Source organism: Lotus japonicus, chromosome 6 (genome assembly GCF_012489685.1).
Source record: "Lotus japonicus ecotype B-129 chromosome 6, LjGifu_v1.2".
NCBI classification, from domain to species: domain Eukaryota; kingdom Viridiplantae; phylum Streptophyta; class Magnoliopsida; order Fabales; family Fabaceae; genus Lotus; species Lotus japonicus.
In genome coordinates, this window is record NC_080046.1 from 13,499,285 (window position 1) to 13,513,906 (window position 14,622).

The window sequence follows — 14,622 nt, forward strand, 5'->3', positions numbered from 1 at the left end:
CTGGCTGGCGGTGCTCAAGTGGCTATGTGTGGCGACATTGGGAGAAGGTTGGTGTTGGAGATCCTCGCATGAGCTAACTGCAACGAGGAAAGCTCGTTACTAGCCACATGTTTGACAGCGGAGACAACGATATCCAAGGTGAGGAGCGGTGAGAGCAATGGAGGCTGATTGGGTGGAGGAGAAGATGAGACTTGGGACGATGCGACGGCGGGGGCGGAGGTGCAAAACTATGGTTGGAAGGTTGAAGACAAGGACAACCTAGTATTTTCACATAAAAATTTGATGGAGTTTGAGTACCCCACCTAATTGAGTGGAGCACGTTATACGCACCCCAGAAACTTGCTGAAGCCTCAACACATTGTATCAGAAATCCTCTATAAAACAACTTACTTCACTAAAGAAGAACATCACATATCTTCCAAGAAATTGTTCACATCACTTCATTGGGAATACTCTTTATCCTAAGCCGTCAACGTTAAATCCAATCACACCTTAGTCAAAAGATAATAAGGAATATACTCGTTGAAGAAAGGCTTCTCAAATCAGACATCAACATCTATTTGATTAAGAAGAGATGTTGGAGCAAAATCAAAAGGTGGAAAGATAAAAAAAGAAGAGTTCAAGCTGAATACAAGATAAAGAGACTATAAACATACATGACAAAGCAGTCAAGCCAATATGTCCTAATATGATATAATACAATATAATATAATATAAAATAATATAATATAATATTTTAAAAAACTATTTAATATTTTAAAAAACTATGTAACATTTTCTTTGATTATATGTTTGTTTATTATTATTATTTCTCTATCTACTTTAATAAATGCTTTTATTTCGGTATATTGATTCTTTAACTAAATAGAATCTTTATACACATTTAACGAGCGTTGAAAAAATGGTCCCTACCCTCTATATAAATATTACCATCCCTCTTCCACTATTCAATCAAAGAAAAGAAATCATATAATTATAGTTCCAAGGATCACTTAATCAGATGGCTGGAGCTAGAAGACTTCTACCCATTGTTAGCATTTTCATCATCATTTTATTATTAGGTAAGATCAATTTCAAGTTGATTAGTCTCCAACTTTTTTGGAAAACAATCCATATTCTAATATTTGTTGCATAAAAATATACTTGCTTAGTGATACTTCTTATTCGGCAAAAAAAAGTAATTTTAATTTTTTTCTAATATTTCAAAAAATAAAGGCATGTTTTTTTAGCTTAAAATAATGATTTTTAACCTAAATAAAAATGAATGTTTTAGATATTTCCAAAAAAATGAGATAATTTATTTTTAGTTACAATTATAACAATTACATTTTTAGTCTCATGGCTATAGGTTGTGGGAATACCTTGGTTAAAACCATAAAAATTTACACTTCCTTCTTTTCATCATTGTTGGTAATTATGATTCACTTTTTTTATATTTAAGTAAGTTACACTGCATAATTCTTAAATGAACTTAATTTAAATTGAATAAGGTTATGAGAAAGTAACGAGTGAGGCAACTATGACGAGTAATCTTTTACCATTTTCCAACTATCCTGGTAGTGAGTTTAAATGTTGCACTAAAAACCGTATACTCAGTTGTATTCCAATGTCTGAATATGACCCCTATTAGTTCATTGACTTTGTTTTAAGGGTTCAGATTATTGAGATCATAAGAGTTAGAATTTATTATGAAAAATTATCTTTGGAGTCTCATTTAATTCATGCGGGATATCCTTAAAATTAGGAAGTTATAAGGGGCGCATTCATGAACGATCATTTTTTTAATGAATTTCAACACTAGTTGATTACTAACATGTACGTAAAAATAAATTAATAACTAGTCATACTTTTTCTAACCAAGTCATCTGACGTACTGGTTAACACTTCGTTCATTAAATAAGTAATTGTTTGTTTGATTCTCAACTCTTGTGAATGAAAAATATCATTGATCAGCCACTTACCGTTAAGTGTGCTGACTATAAGGCGAGAGATTAATCCAATGACTTTGATTGTGGAGATAATTCGTTTAAGATAAAATAAATTCACACTTTCTTCATTTCATTATTGTTAGTATTTATGATTCATTTTTTATTTATTTAAGTAAGTTACGCTGTATAATTCTTAAATGAACTTATTTAAATTGAATCAGGTTATGAGGAAGCAACGACTGAGGCTACTGTGATGGGTCATCTTTTACCGTTTGCTGACATTCCTGGCATTGATTTGAAATGTTGCGCTAACAACCGTATACATTGCATTCCAAGTACTGAGGATGAACCCTATTGTAATTACCTTTGCACATGGAAATGCGGTAAAGGAGGCACTTGCAAAGTTATTAACAACATACAATATTGTCATTGTGGGTGCTAATTACTTTATTTACTTCATTGTTATCTTGTGATGACAATTGGTTGAAGGATTGAAATGAGTTAGCCATATTTAATTTCTTGCATAAAAAATATTATATTATGAATCAGAATGTTGGGTGATCTTTTATCTTATTTATGAGTTTTTTATTGACTAGATATCATCTCGTGTATTATAAATATATTCTTAATTAAAAAATGACTCAAAGTCATAAGGTAAATATGATAATTTTTTTTAAGTAAATACAATAAGTAAAGAGTTAAAAAGAATAAATTTTAATGTTATAACAAAAGTTCGAAAGGAATTATTTGAATTATACAAATGTTTTGGTAGGGAAAAAGTGCCCAATAGCATATTTGCTGCCCTAAACGGTCTCACATGCAAGGGGGAACAATAAGGGCCAACTTGATGACTTAGTAAAGGAACATTCTGCCCTAGTTAAGGTCAAGCAGCCTCACAATTATCCGATAAACAACGAACAAGCAAGTCAGTCCAAAATAAACCTTACGCTCGGAAGACCCATCACATGGACTTCCCATAAACTTTTAGAGATCCCTAGCCTATAAATACATGTGTGATCGTTCATTTACTTAACTCACTATTAATTCTTATCAAAATCTGTATTCTAGACGTTGAGATTATATCCTTACTCTTAGGGATTTGAGCGGCGAAATGTCTTTCGTAGGTACACATACCCCCGTGTTCACACAACTCTATCACACTTACAAAGCTAATTAAGGCTATAAACCACCTCCGAAGATGAGGAGAACTCCATAATATCATTCGCAGAAGAACATTAGGTGTTGTCCTTGGGCAAAAATAAGACATGAATCCAATTTTCTTTCCGTTGAAGAATTCGCGATTACGCTTTATGTCTAAGGTGTAAAAGTTTCCAATCAACCCTTTTCTAGATCCCTAATTCAAACCAATCTTTCAATTGCACAAGAACTAGCCAAACACCCACATGCATTCAGATGCAAATAAAAATGGAGAAAAGATTCAATGGAGTAAGAAAAATCTAAATATATGTTGGTCAATCTGCAAGTGCACAAAATCTACCCGGTTTTAATTTATCGAACCACAGGAAATTGGAATGCGAATTCAGTTCAATATTCAAGTTTAAGGTTGATTGTTGAGTTGATTTATTATCAAGCTAATAAAGGTAAATGTGTGAGATTCAGAAATGAGGATGCCTTGGGTTCTTGCTCAACTAATTCAGTTTTAGCAAACATTTTCTACTCACAAAGTTCGAAGTCTCTCCTTGATGCTCTAGCCTAATTAGTCATCTATTGATGCCTCACATAGATAACTCTCTCGAGTCAAAAGATAGGCACAATTCCTTGACAACCTAAACAATTGCTAGAAGCACTAAGCATGCAATTCAGGCCAACAAACTCCAACCATTCCTCTATTCATAGTACCAAGCATAGAAGGGGTAATCCCACAACAAGTCTCAAATCTATAACAAACTTCCGTTAAGATTATAGAAAAGCAAAAAACTAGCATGCCTTCAAGCTTAAAAGATAAAGCATAGGAGTGTGATTCAAGGGTTTACTCAGAACAACATGAATAGAAAAGGAATTATAACTAAAACATCCAAAGTCTTACAAAGAACTCAAAGCACAAAGGGGTTTAGCCAAACATGGCCATGAAATCCATACAAGAAGAGAAAGGTAAAACCTGGAACATAGGACTTGGAGAAAGCTCCTCAAGCTCGAGAGACAAAACCTTACTTCTAACTTATTTAGAAATGTGAAAAATGACCAGAGATCCCAAAGAAAATGACTAAAATCCTATTTATAGGCAAACTGCACGAGTCTGGGCGCTCAAGCGTGCACAAAGCATGCTTGAGCGCCAATTAAAAAACAACAAATATATACTTTTTGCACCAATTGGCGCTTAGGCGCTCAACAGGGGCGCTCAGGCCCCAATTCCATTCTAGGGAAACATAAACTTTGGCCTGATGCCCAAAGCACGCTGGGAAACCCTTTGATCTTCTCCTTTACTCCTCTGTAAGCCTCTCTTCAATTCTCCAAGCCTTTTGACCTTCTTTCTTCATCAGTTTCAGACCTAGCTGCTTGGGAACAAAGCAAAGAAAATATCTAGGAGCTCCAAGAGCTTATTAGCACAATGGACCCTCAAGTCAAGTGGAAAAGATATGCAAGTCCTAAACTTACTTAAAATGCAAGAAAGGTCCTTATAAAACTACAAAATTACCAAAACAAAGTAAAAACACAAATAAAGATAAAAATGCATGAGAATGTATGAAACACTACATGAGACTCAACAAAAAGACTCAAAACAAACAAAAAAATGACCCTAAAAACACTACTGAACTAGGGTCATCAATATAATAACATATTCTTCTCTTCTTCTTTCTTTTGGTCATTCTGATTTTGACGATAACCTTTGACCAATCTTCTTCAGAAATGGATTGTCTTGTGTTTTGTGAAATAAATAGATGCTTGTAGGCAAAGACAATAAACTTGATTCCATTTCTCCAATTTTTGTATGAGTGAGACAGAGGAAACTTGATATTGTTGTCATCAATGTGCTTCATAGAGTATTACTTGAACTCTTGCACTTGATCTTCTTCTCTAAGAATTTCAGAGAGGTTTCCATTTGAATGTGGTGCTCTTTTCTCTAGACATTACTTCCATTTATCAGCTTCAGAGATAGACGAAGCATATATATATATATATTTATGAGTGCGGTCTTCTCTTTAGATGGACGATCAAGTTGCTTGGATAGTTCTTGCATATTTTGTCATGAAGCTTTGACTAAGCTTGTATAGACGTTGAGTGCAATCTTCTTAGACGATTTGATAGCTTTCCTTGATCTTGCAAGAGTTGACTTGAAGCTTTCACATAATATATTTAATCACTTCACTTATACTCTTGAAAATAGTTATAATTCAAAATAGGCTTAAATAACATTTTGGTCCTTGAAATTGTAAAGGGAATCAAATTGAGTCCCTGAAAAATTTTCGCATCAAATTGGATCCCTAGAATTTTTTTTAATCAAATTAAGTCATTTTGCTCAATTTTGATCGGTTAACGGTCAAGTTGCAAGCCTAGTCAGCTGAGGATGGCCACATGGACTTTTTCACATCAATTTTAGTCCTTTGAAGAATATTTTAATCAATTTTAGTCTCTGTTCTTCCACCTTCATCTTCTTCCTCTTCCACCTTCTTCCTCTTTCTCCATAACTCAAATCCTTAAACCCAGAAATTCAAAACCTTAAAAAAACTATATATTCATCATATTCACCTTGTTCTTCCAAAATCTAGAAAACCGGAGGCAACAAAAAAAATTCATTCCACAAACACCCGACACAACTCCAGAAGGCCTAAGCATATTTCTCATGATGAGGAGACATACATAACAACAATGTCTTCTTCCCCTTTTTGTTCCTTGGCATATAGTTAATTTGATCTCACTAGTTCTATAACTCGGTTTATTATCGGAAGAGACTATTCAATTCTAGAAAGTGTTTGAGAAAGTATTTAGAAAAAAACTCGCGATAACAGTGAATATAATTTATGACTTAGTTTATAAATTTCTCATTGTTCATCCTCATCTTTTCCAACATGTTGAAGAAAAAAAACATATTTAACCCTAAAATCTAATATCCTCCTATAGCCCTGTACTTTCCCTAAAATCTAATATAAAAAAACATGTTCAAGTGTCCGTTTTTTCTACTAAAAAATCAAAGTAGAAAGAAAAAAACTGTCAATTCTACTCATGAAAATGTCATTGGTACTTGAAAAAAAAATATCAGCAACCATTCTAACTTTGTTCTATTTTAAAAATAACTAAACTGAATATCAAATATAATTATTTTATCCAACTTAATTTTATAATTAGATTACTATAATATTCCCCATTTGTGAACATGTCATAGAAGTTCCAGGCTAGAAGTCTAGGACTAAGAATAGCACGCTTGAAATATTAATGTAGGACGCCGTCTCCGTTTCCGCCGGGCCTTTTATACTTTCTTGTCTCCACTGCGTTTGTGTTTGTTCCAGTCTCTGCTTTTTATAGAACCACAGCATACAAATTCAATGAAAATACCTGGCATTGCAAATTTACAATCGCGATTGTATTACCTTCTTAAATAAATTAAAATTACACTAAAAACTGTAATGTCAATCCTCTATTTCATTAACATAGTCACTATGATATGTATGTGCTTAATGAGTCCGTCAAAAAGTAGCAAGCAGTAGACAAAAGGTGTGAGTGATTGTGTCTTTGGTTTACGTGGAAACTCTTTTTAATTTGCTTTAGAAAGTGGGTTTCTAAGCATAGAATTCAAAAGTAGCTTGCAAGTTCCAATACCATATTCTGTTTAACTGGATTCTAGTACAAACATACAGAGTTGTAGGGATGGTCATAGAGCGAATATTATTTTGTTCATACCTCATATGAAGAAATATAAGAAAAAAAAAAGAAAAAAAAATGTGATAAATGATTTAATTAAAAATATTTATATAAAAAATAAATGGAAGTGCGAATGAATCATAACTCATCATAAAGTAGGTAGGGGACACATTTAGCACTCCCCACCTCCATCATATTATTAAAATACATATGAGTTTATAGCGGTTATGGGAGGGTATTAACACCCCCAAACCTATTGTCATCACCGCTTTTTTGGGTTCAATTTGTCTAAAAATTCAATCAAAGGGTGTTCCTTGTTAAAGTCGGGTCAAGATTGGGAATCCCAGATTCAAGTTTGATTATCATGCCCGCTGAGTACTCTGTGTTAGAAAAAATCGGTGGTTTTTATATTTGTGGGAGATGTAAGTGCATCCATATATGGAAATAAATAATACCAGTAACTTTATGTTAAAATTGACTATGATGAAAGAAAAGTTAATCTAAAGTGGTATAATTCTATTTCTAGGAGAAGTTGCTGAAAATAATTTATGTAGTGGGAAAAGGTATTATGTGAAGATTAGAAGCGAGCCAAAGATGCTACCATAGTCAATCAAACATATTCATGTTCACATTCTTAGCAGCACTCCCGATCTATAAGATTTAAAGAAGATGAATGTTACTTATTCGCATCCCATACTCTTTTCTCAACACTTTCTCTTTTATTGGTTTAAATATATCAGTCTCACACTTAATTTTATGAAGTTACATACATTTTATGATTTTATTAATAAAATAAAGTGTTGGAAAGAAAATGTCAAATGAGTGTTATATGATTTTTCTTTAAAGAAAACAAATTAGTGTATGAATGTCGACACTAGCTAAAATACTTGTAGCACAATTGTTATTACAACCTTGTTTCAATTGAAAGAGACTTGTGAATTAATCAAATCTTCATTTTCCCTAATTTGCTAACATACCAAACAATTTTGGACTTACCGGATTGGAAGTGAATGCAGACATTTCTCAAGAATCAACGCAAGGGAAAAACAGTATATATGTTGCAATTTGCAATTATAGATGTGAATAGTGAAATTCCCTTTAAAGCTGTAGAAAATCCAAGTGAATGCTGAGTATTTAGTCCTACAAATCCCGAAAGGGGAACTACATGCTCTCACTTCCATAGTCCCATGTTTTCATTTTAGCGACCAAATAATTGTTAAATGCCCAAGAATTTAATGTTAAAAATTCTCCACCAATCTATGTTATTGTCAGTGAAAGTGACACTGAACAACCTATTAACCCTGTTTTCTTTTTTAATTATGCATTGAGATTCTACTCAGTTTGTTTCAAAGGGCATGAAAAACATCAGGGAGAGACATGGACTAATGTTAATTATAAATCACTGTTTCACAAAAGCAACATAATTAATTGCACTGGAACAAAACCAGTCCAGCATAAACATTGGTGAATTCTACTGTGCTTTTCTCAAAATATCAGAGATACCGATGCATAGTTGATTGATGACGATGTATAGTGGGGTTTTTTTTTACTTTGTTTTATTTTCCTTATTCTCTTTATTTTTATCATTATTAGTCTCATGCCGTGTTTTTAGACTTAGTTTATGTCTTCATACATTTTCAGCATGGTTATTTGCTTTTTAATCATTTTTGGTGTTTTTTTCACTTTTAGTCCTTAGTTTTGGTTAATTATATTTTAATCCCTGATTAGAGTGTTAGAGAAAGTAAGGGTAAAGTTGACAAAGTTCTTAAGAGCTGAATGATAGTCTGAATTTCTTAGTTACAAGCTGCATTACTTGATGTTCTTAAGTTACATTTGTGTATTGATGAAGTTTGATGAGTGTGCAGCTTTTTAATGCTAATGATGAGGAGTTTTGAAATCTCTTAATGGAAGAATGGCAAAGGTTTATGATGGTTAAAACTGAAGAAGAGGTTTTAGAGTTGGGGTGAAGGGAATGATGGTCAATGAAGACCTTTAACTGCATTAAAAGTCAAAGCTTGAGTTGATGAGAACTGAAATCCGAAGCTACTCACGCATGAGTGTGCATGGAGTCACGCTCATGCGTGGCAAGCGACAGAGGAGAGGACATCTGCTGAGTTTGGCCACACATGTGTGTGCATAGAGCTACGCTCATGCGTGGCTTGTCACGCTCATGCGTGGCAAGGGAAATTGGCAGGCTTGCTGAGAAGCCTCCCACGCATGTGCGTGCAATGAGTCACGCTCATGCGTGGCAAGCGACAGAGGAGAGGACATCTGCTGAGTTTGGCCACACATGTGTGTGCATAGAGCTACGCTCATGCGTGGCTTGTCAGTTACTTAGTTTCTTTTCATTTTTATCTTGATACCTTGGTTTTTCTGAACTAAGGCTTGGAGCATTGTTCTTGGATTGCTTCTTAGTGTTTTGTTCTAGGTTTCTATTTCTTTGATTATGCCGTGTTTAGCCATGTTTTGGCTAGTTTCTATTTAGCACTTGGGATGTGGATCATTTTCTATTTATGATATAGTTTATGAGGTTTGTTTGAACATGAGTTCTTATCTATGAATCTATTCTCAGTTTTTATTCAATCTTGAGTTAACCCATGTTTCATGCTTATTCTTTTCACACGTTGAAGTTTGGTTAAGATAAGAATCTGGATTTAGATTGATTAGATTTTCTCTACACCTTAGGAATAAGGGTAGAATTGGGCAATGTTGGCTTGTTTTCATGAACTATAATCTTCAATTTAGTTTATCTAAGTGCTAAGGAATTAGACTTATAAAATTAAATTGAAAGCTTTGCTTGTGTAAGGAATTAACAAGTTGAGATTAAGGCTAAATCCCCAAAGATAAGTTGTCATAAGTTTCTTACATACTTAGTCTTTGTGAGCATAACATGATTTGGTAAAGCAAGTCCCAAGTGCTAGTCCTAATCATAATCAATTCTCTTTTGTATTCAGTTCATGTTACAAAGTTCTTTCACAAATCATAATTATTTATTTTTGTTTACTTTTTTTGCTCTAAACACGACAATTTCTTGTGAATTGATCTACATCACAATCCTTGTGGATTCAAAAATATTTTATATTACTTCAGTCAATCTGTACACTAGAAATAAATATGAGAAAAAGTCAATCTTTGGGGAATAATCTTTCAAGTGCAGCAAAATGTCCTTGGTCACAAAAGATATATTTAACTTGTTATTAGAGTCTTTGGGTTGAATCTTAACCATAATCAAGGGTTAAAAATTTGTGATTTTCTAATAGACAATCGTCTAGAACTCGATTTATTCAAGTTAATAAGTTACAATCACCCCTTAAAAGTACAAGAACAATCTTCATCGTAAAATCCCAAAAGCCAATAACTAATCAGTGATAGAGATTTATGTTCTTCAGAAAACGGGATCTACAATCGCTTCATGCTTCATCGTTTAATCAGTTCAAGAATCCTCACACTAATTTCAACTCTCTTAAATAAAAATACAAAATAGAGTAGGTTTTCAAATCCAACTAGAAAGAATGTAAAAGCACACCAAAGCTTCACTACAATAAAACACGTAATTATTGACGATATATCGACGGCTTGAAAACCGTCGCTAAATCCCATTGTTACCAATGGTCAAACAGTTGAAAATTTGTAAGTCTATTTAGCTATATCAATCCACTCAAGTATGGGACACCAGTCTGAGGCAGCCAATTATCCCCATCTAAGAAGTTAGACACAGTAAAATTAGCTGCATCAGTAGCATTAATAACATGATAGCCTAGCCAATTCACTCTATTCACAGTGTTTGAACCAGGTCCCGTGTTATTATACTCTGCATAGTACAAGGTACTTAATGCAAAATCTCCGCTCCATTCATGCCAACCAGTGGGATCTATCAAGTTATCCATGAATGATTGCAAATACACAGTCCTTGAGTACTCTTTCCATGGCCTCCCAAGGTATGTTTTCACTGTACTAACCTTCGGAGCCAAATCTTCAGTAGCTTTAATAGTGGCATTATGTATGGAACTTCCCGTGTTTTGATTTGGATCAGTTCGACCTTGAGCAGTAATGGCATTGAATTGTCCACTCATGGGGAGGCGTGGATAGATGTTGCAAGTTTGGAAAACAACAGCGGCATTTCCAAATATGAAATCAACTGTGCCATAGATGTCACATTCACGGTAAAATTGCCTCAAAGAGTGTGTGTACAGAGTGTCTTGATACCCTTCAAAGCTGCAGCTGTAGAAGGTGGACAGATCAGCTCCATTTCTTACAGCAACTGCTTGGTGCTTGCTTGGCCCAGCTGTGTTTCGGAATGTTATGTTGACTGCTACAAACCCTTGCGCTACAACAGCTACACATGGAATATGTGTATAAGAGGTGCTCTTTGTGATAGAATTAGGAATTAAGTAAAATTAACAATGTCTCATACTCTCATTAGAGATGGTAGTAACCAAATTTTGAGGAGGGAAAATATAACTTTAGAATACTATTCTAATAAAGAAATTGTTTCGCTTGTGTAGCGACTACCCAATATGTTAATTCTCCCTAAACTTAGCAAATGCTTGATGGAAATTTTCATACTACAAACAAATTAATAAGGAGGAAGGCGTTGCCGATATAAATTCTAACCGCTGCTATATTTTAGTGCGTCAGCATGATTTTGTGTTTGATTTTATGTCGGTTCAAACCTCTGCTAGGTTTCTTCATTACTTGGTGGCGGTTGCAACCGTCACTAATATACCCTAACTATTTTACTCATGAATTTGTGGTGGTTTGAACTACGAGGAAGTTAGTAGGTTAGAGCATCTCCAATGCAAGGTTCTTAGTTCTTATTTTGGAGTTAAGAACTAAGAACTAAGAGCTTTACCATTGGAGGTGCTGACATGAACTCCTTAGTTCTTAAAAATAAGAACTCAGTTCTTATATAAGATGTTTTGCTTTTTGAGTTCTTAGCTTAAAATATTAATTATTTCTCTCTCATCCAAATCACTTTATTACTTTATGAGTTTTGTTTTATTACATTATGAAAATAAAAAGTATAAATAATGTGGTTGGTGGGACCAAATGAATAGTTGTAAGAACTAAGAACTCATGGTTAGAACAAAATTGCTTGAGAATTGCTTAAACACATGTGGCAATACGGGCCCACATGAATAGTGCTAAGAACTAAGAAATAAGAACTAGCATTGGAGATGCTCTTAGTAAGTTAGAAAATCCCTTCAAATTTCTCTTTCAGGATTCGAACCCCAAACCTTCCCCTCTTAAACGCTTATATCCCACATATCTTACCACTTGAGGTAACCCTCAGGGACTCTTATGCTATTTTTTTTTTTATGGTTAACTCTTATGCTATTTGATGTCTCGTTCCTAACATTAATAAAAGAGAAAAAGTTTGATGCACCGACGGTGTAAAGTTTTTTTACACCGTCAACCAATCAGATTTCAAGGATGTGAGAAAATCTCTCTTTTCATTTAATTTCTTTAATTGACATGTCACATCCTTGAAATCTGATTGGTTGACGGTGTAAAAAAACTTTACGCCGTCGGTGCATCAAAATTAAACTCTTAATAAAATGGTGACATCATTTAAAAACCACACTATATATTGTATGTTTATAAGTATATATCCATATTTTTTTTAATTAAAATGAAATAATTTTATTGGTAGGACGAAAAATGAGATATCAAATAAAGATAGAGGAACTTAATCTATTAATCTATTCTATGAAAAACACAACTTAGGTTGTGCTGCTGTCAAATAAAAAGCTCAACCTCCCACTTTTTAAATATTTACTAATATGACAATTTCCTTCAATTTTATATTTTTCTTTAAGCTATGACATGTCATAATTGCAAATCAGTACATATGCAAGTGTATCCAGTGTACTTCGTAAAAATTCAGACAAAATTTATATACAAATTGTATTTTGGAAAACAAAATATTGCAACATGCATGTCAAAATTCATTTACTTGTGGCTGAAGCCAAAGATATAATTTTAAAATCCCTTCCTAGGTTATAAAGACATGAACATGTGCACAGTACTTAATATTTGCTTACCAAATGTTGCAGAGTTGAATGTGGTAAAATTATCCACAACATTATGATCACCGGTGATAATTGTTCGATTGATCCCATCTCCTGCCATCATCAAGTACTTCTTGTTTTTTGGTATAGACACATATTCTTGATACACACCCTCGGTGACAAATATAAGAAAGTAGCCACCACTACCATTTGTGTTATTTGGTGCAGCAGCTATAGCATCGTTGATAGCGGTGAAATTTCCACTTCCATCCTGACTAACAACCACGATGTCACTCACTGTGACGCTTAGGTTGTCACCCGACGCTTGAAGCAGTTTTCTCCCGCGGCCTCTAGAGACCGCAGAATCATAAATGGCACGTGCTCGATTTGACATCTTCAATGGTAAGCGACCGTTCCGAAAACCCAAGTGTCTCCCATTAAATTGCCATGATGTTTGTATTTTCTTCTCAGGCACCCAGCCCTTCACAAAGAGGGCAAGTGAGACACCATGAAGCTTTGTATCATTAGAAAGCGAGGATGATAAATAATTCTTCACTCTCTGATCAGAAGCCGTGGTCTCTAGGCCATCTAAGCAAGTTTGTTGGTTTGTGAGAACAGCACTTAGTAACGTGTGTATTTCTTCTGCTTGGGAAGAGGGAAGAACATCACTAGATTTATTAGCGGTGTTAATAGTGTTTGATAAGTATTCAAAGTTTAGTTCAGCAAGAAAAAGACAATCTTCAAGAGAAGAAATTGTGGGTTGGGACAAAGATGATTTATCTTGAAGGTGTGAATCCACTAAGTTTAAGAACTTGCGGGATTGGGATAAGGACTTTGTGACAGCAATGCGGCCATAGTCAAAGACGGTGCCGTTTTTGTTTGCAAGCACTGTTTTACAGAAGGAAGGATCTGTAGTGGATCTGCAAATAGTTTCTGGGGGAACTATAGGTGGGTTGGAAGCTATGGATGATGATGCCAAGATGGAAAGAATAAGCGAAATGCAGAGCGTGAGAAGGGCAAAGTTTATGAAAGCCATTGGTTGGTAAAAAACAAAGGAATAAGGAGCGATGTTAGCTATGAGGGAAGAACATGCATGTTCTGTGAGTCTTGAATTTATGCCAATTGAGGCCCCTTATATATTGACCAGAAAGAAGATTAGATCTTAAGAAAATGATTGATGATCTAAGCATGAAGGCGTTCCATATTAATATAGTCAACTAGAAGGACTTTGCATACTTAGAAATATTGATTTTTTTTTTTGAAGTTATAGAAATATTGATTGATAGTTGTCATTTTTGTTTTTTGTCACATGGAGATTGTCTAAGTAATGGACTGGTGGTATATAGTCTGATTATAGATCACGCGTACGGGGCCCCCGCGAAAAGAGGTAAGTGTTTGACATAAATGTTTATGCTTCGTTTCCTAAAGGTTTTTTTGTTGCTGAATTTGATTGACCTAATTAGTGAGCACTATATTTGGTAGTGTTGATTCAATTCCTAAAAGCCATGTCCTTTAATTTTCTCTTAATTTGTTCATTGTTCCCTATTTTGTGATTGTTTTGTTTAATTTCATATATGCTTTAGTATTTGTTGGTGGTGCTTCCATATCTCTTAAATAAACTAATGTTGTGATGCTTTCTCTTATGCAACCCTTATTCTGAATGTTCTTAATCGGCCAATTGATAGTAGACTTACATGCTTTTATCCTTCCCATTGCAAGTTTATTTAATTGCATCATTGTCTTCCAGTTTTGGCTGTCAAAACTTCATCTACAATGTCAGCATCATGAAGGCAGAGAAACTCTTTCAGAAGAAGGGACGTCCAGCAAATTTGACCCAGGATCCCAGTTAAAGAAATGAGATTTAG

The 14,622-nt window shown here is 34.3% G+C and overlaps 1 protein-coding gene and 1 long non-coding RNA gene across 2 annotated transcripts; one reads left to right on the forward strand and one right to left on the reverse strand.

Annotated features, from left to right (window-relative positions):
• Positions 1-949: 949 nt before the first annotated feature.
• On the forward strand, positions 950-2,420 carry LOC130722784 (uncharacterized). Its single transcript, XR_009014101.1, has 2 exons — positions 950-1,061; positions 2,150-2,420. It is a non-coding gene; the product is annotated as an uncharacterized LOC130722784 (long non-coding RNA).
• Positions 2,421-10,145: 7,725 nt separating this feature from the next.
• Positions 10,146-13,873, reverse strand: LOC130724394 (probable pectinesterase/pectinesterase inhibitor 20). Its single transcript, XM_057575609.1, has 2 exons — positions 12,791-13,873; positions 10,146-11,082 (listed from the first exon to the last, which is right to left on the reverse strand). The coding sequence occupies exons 1-2, from the start codon at positions 13,791-13,793 to the stop codon at positions 10,391-10,393; spliced, it is 1,695 nt and encodes a 564-aa protein (XP_057431592.1). The 5' UTR covers positions 13,794-13,873; the 3' UTR covers positions 10,146-10,390.
• Positions 13,874-14,622: the final 749 nt, after the last annotated feature.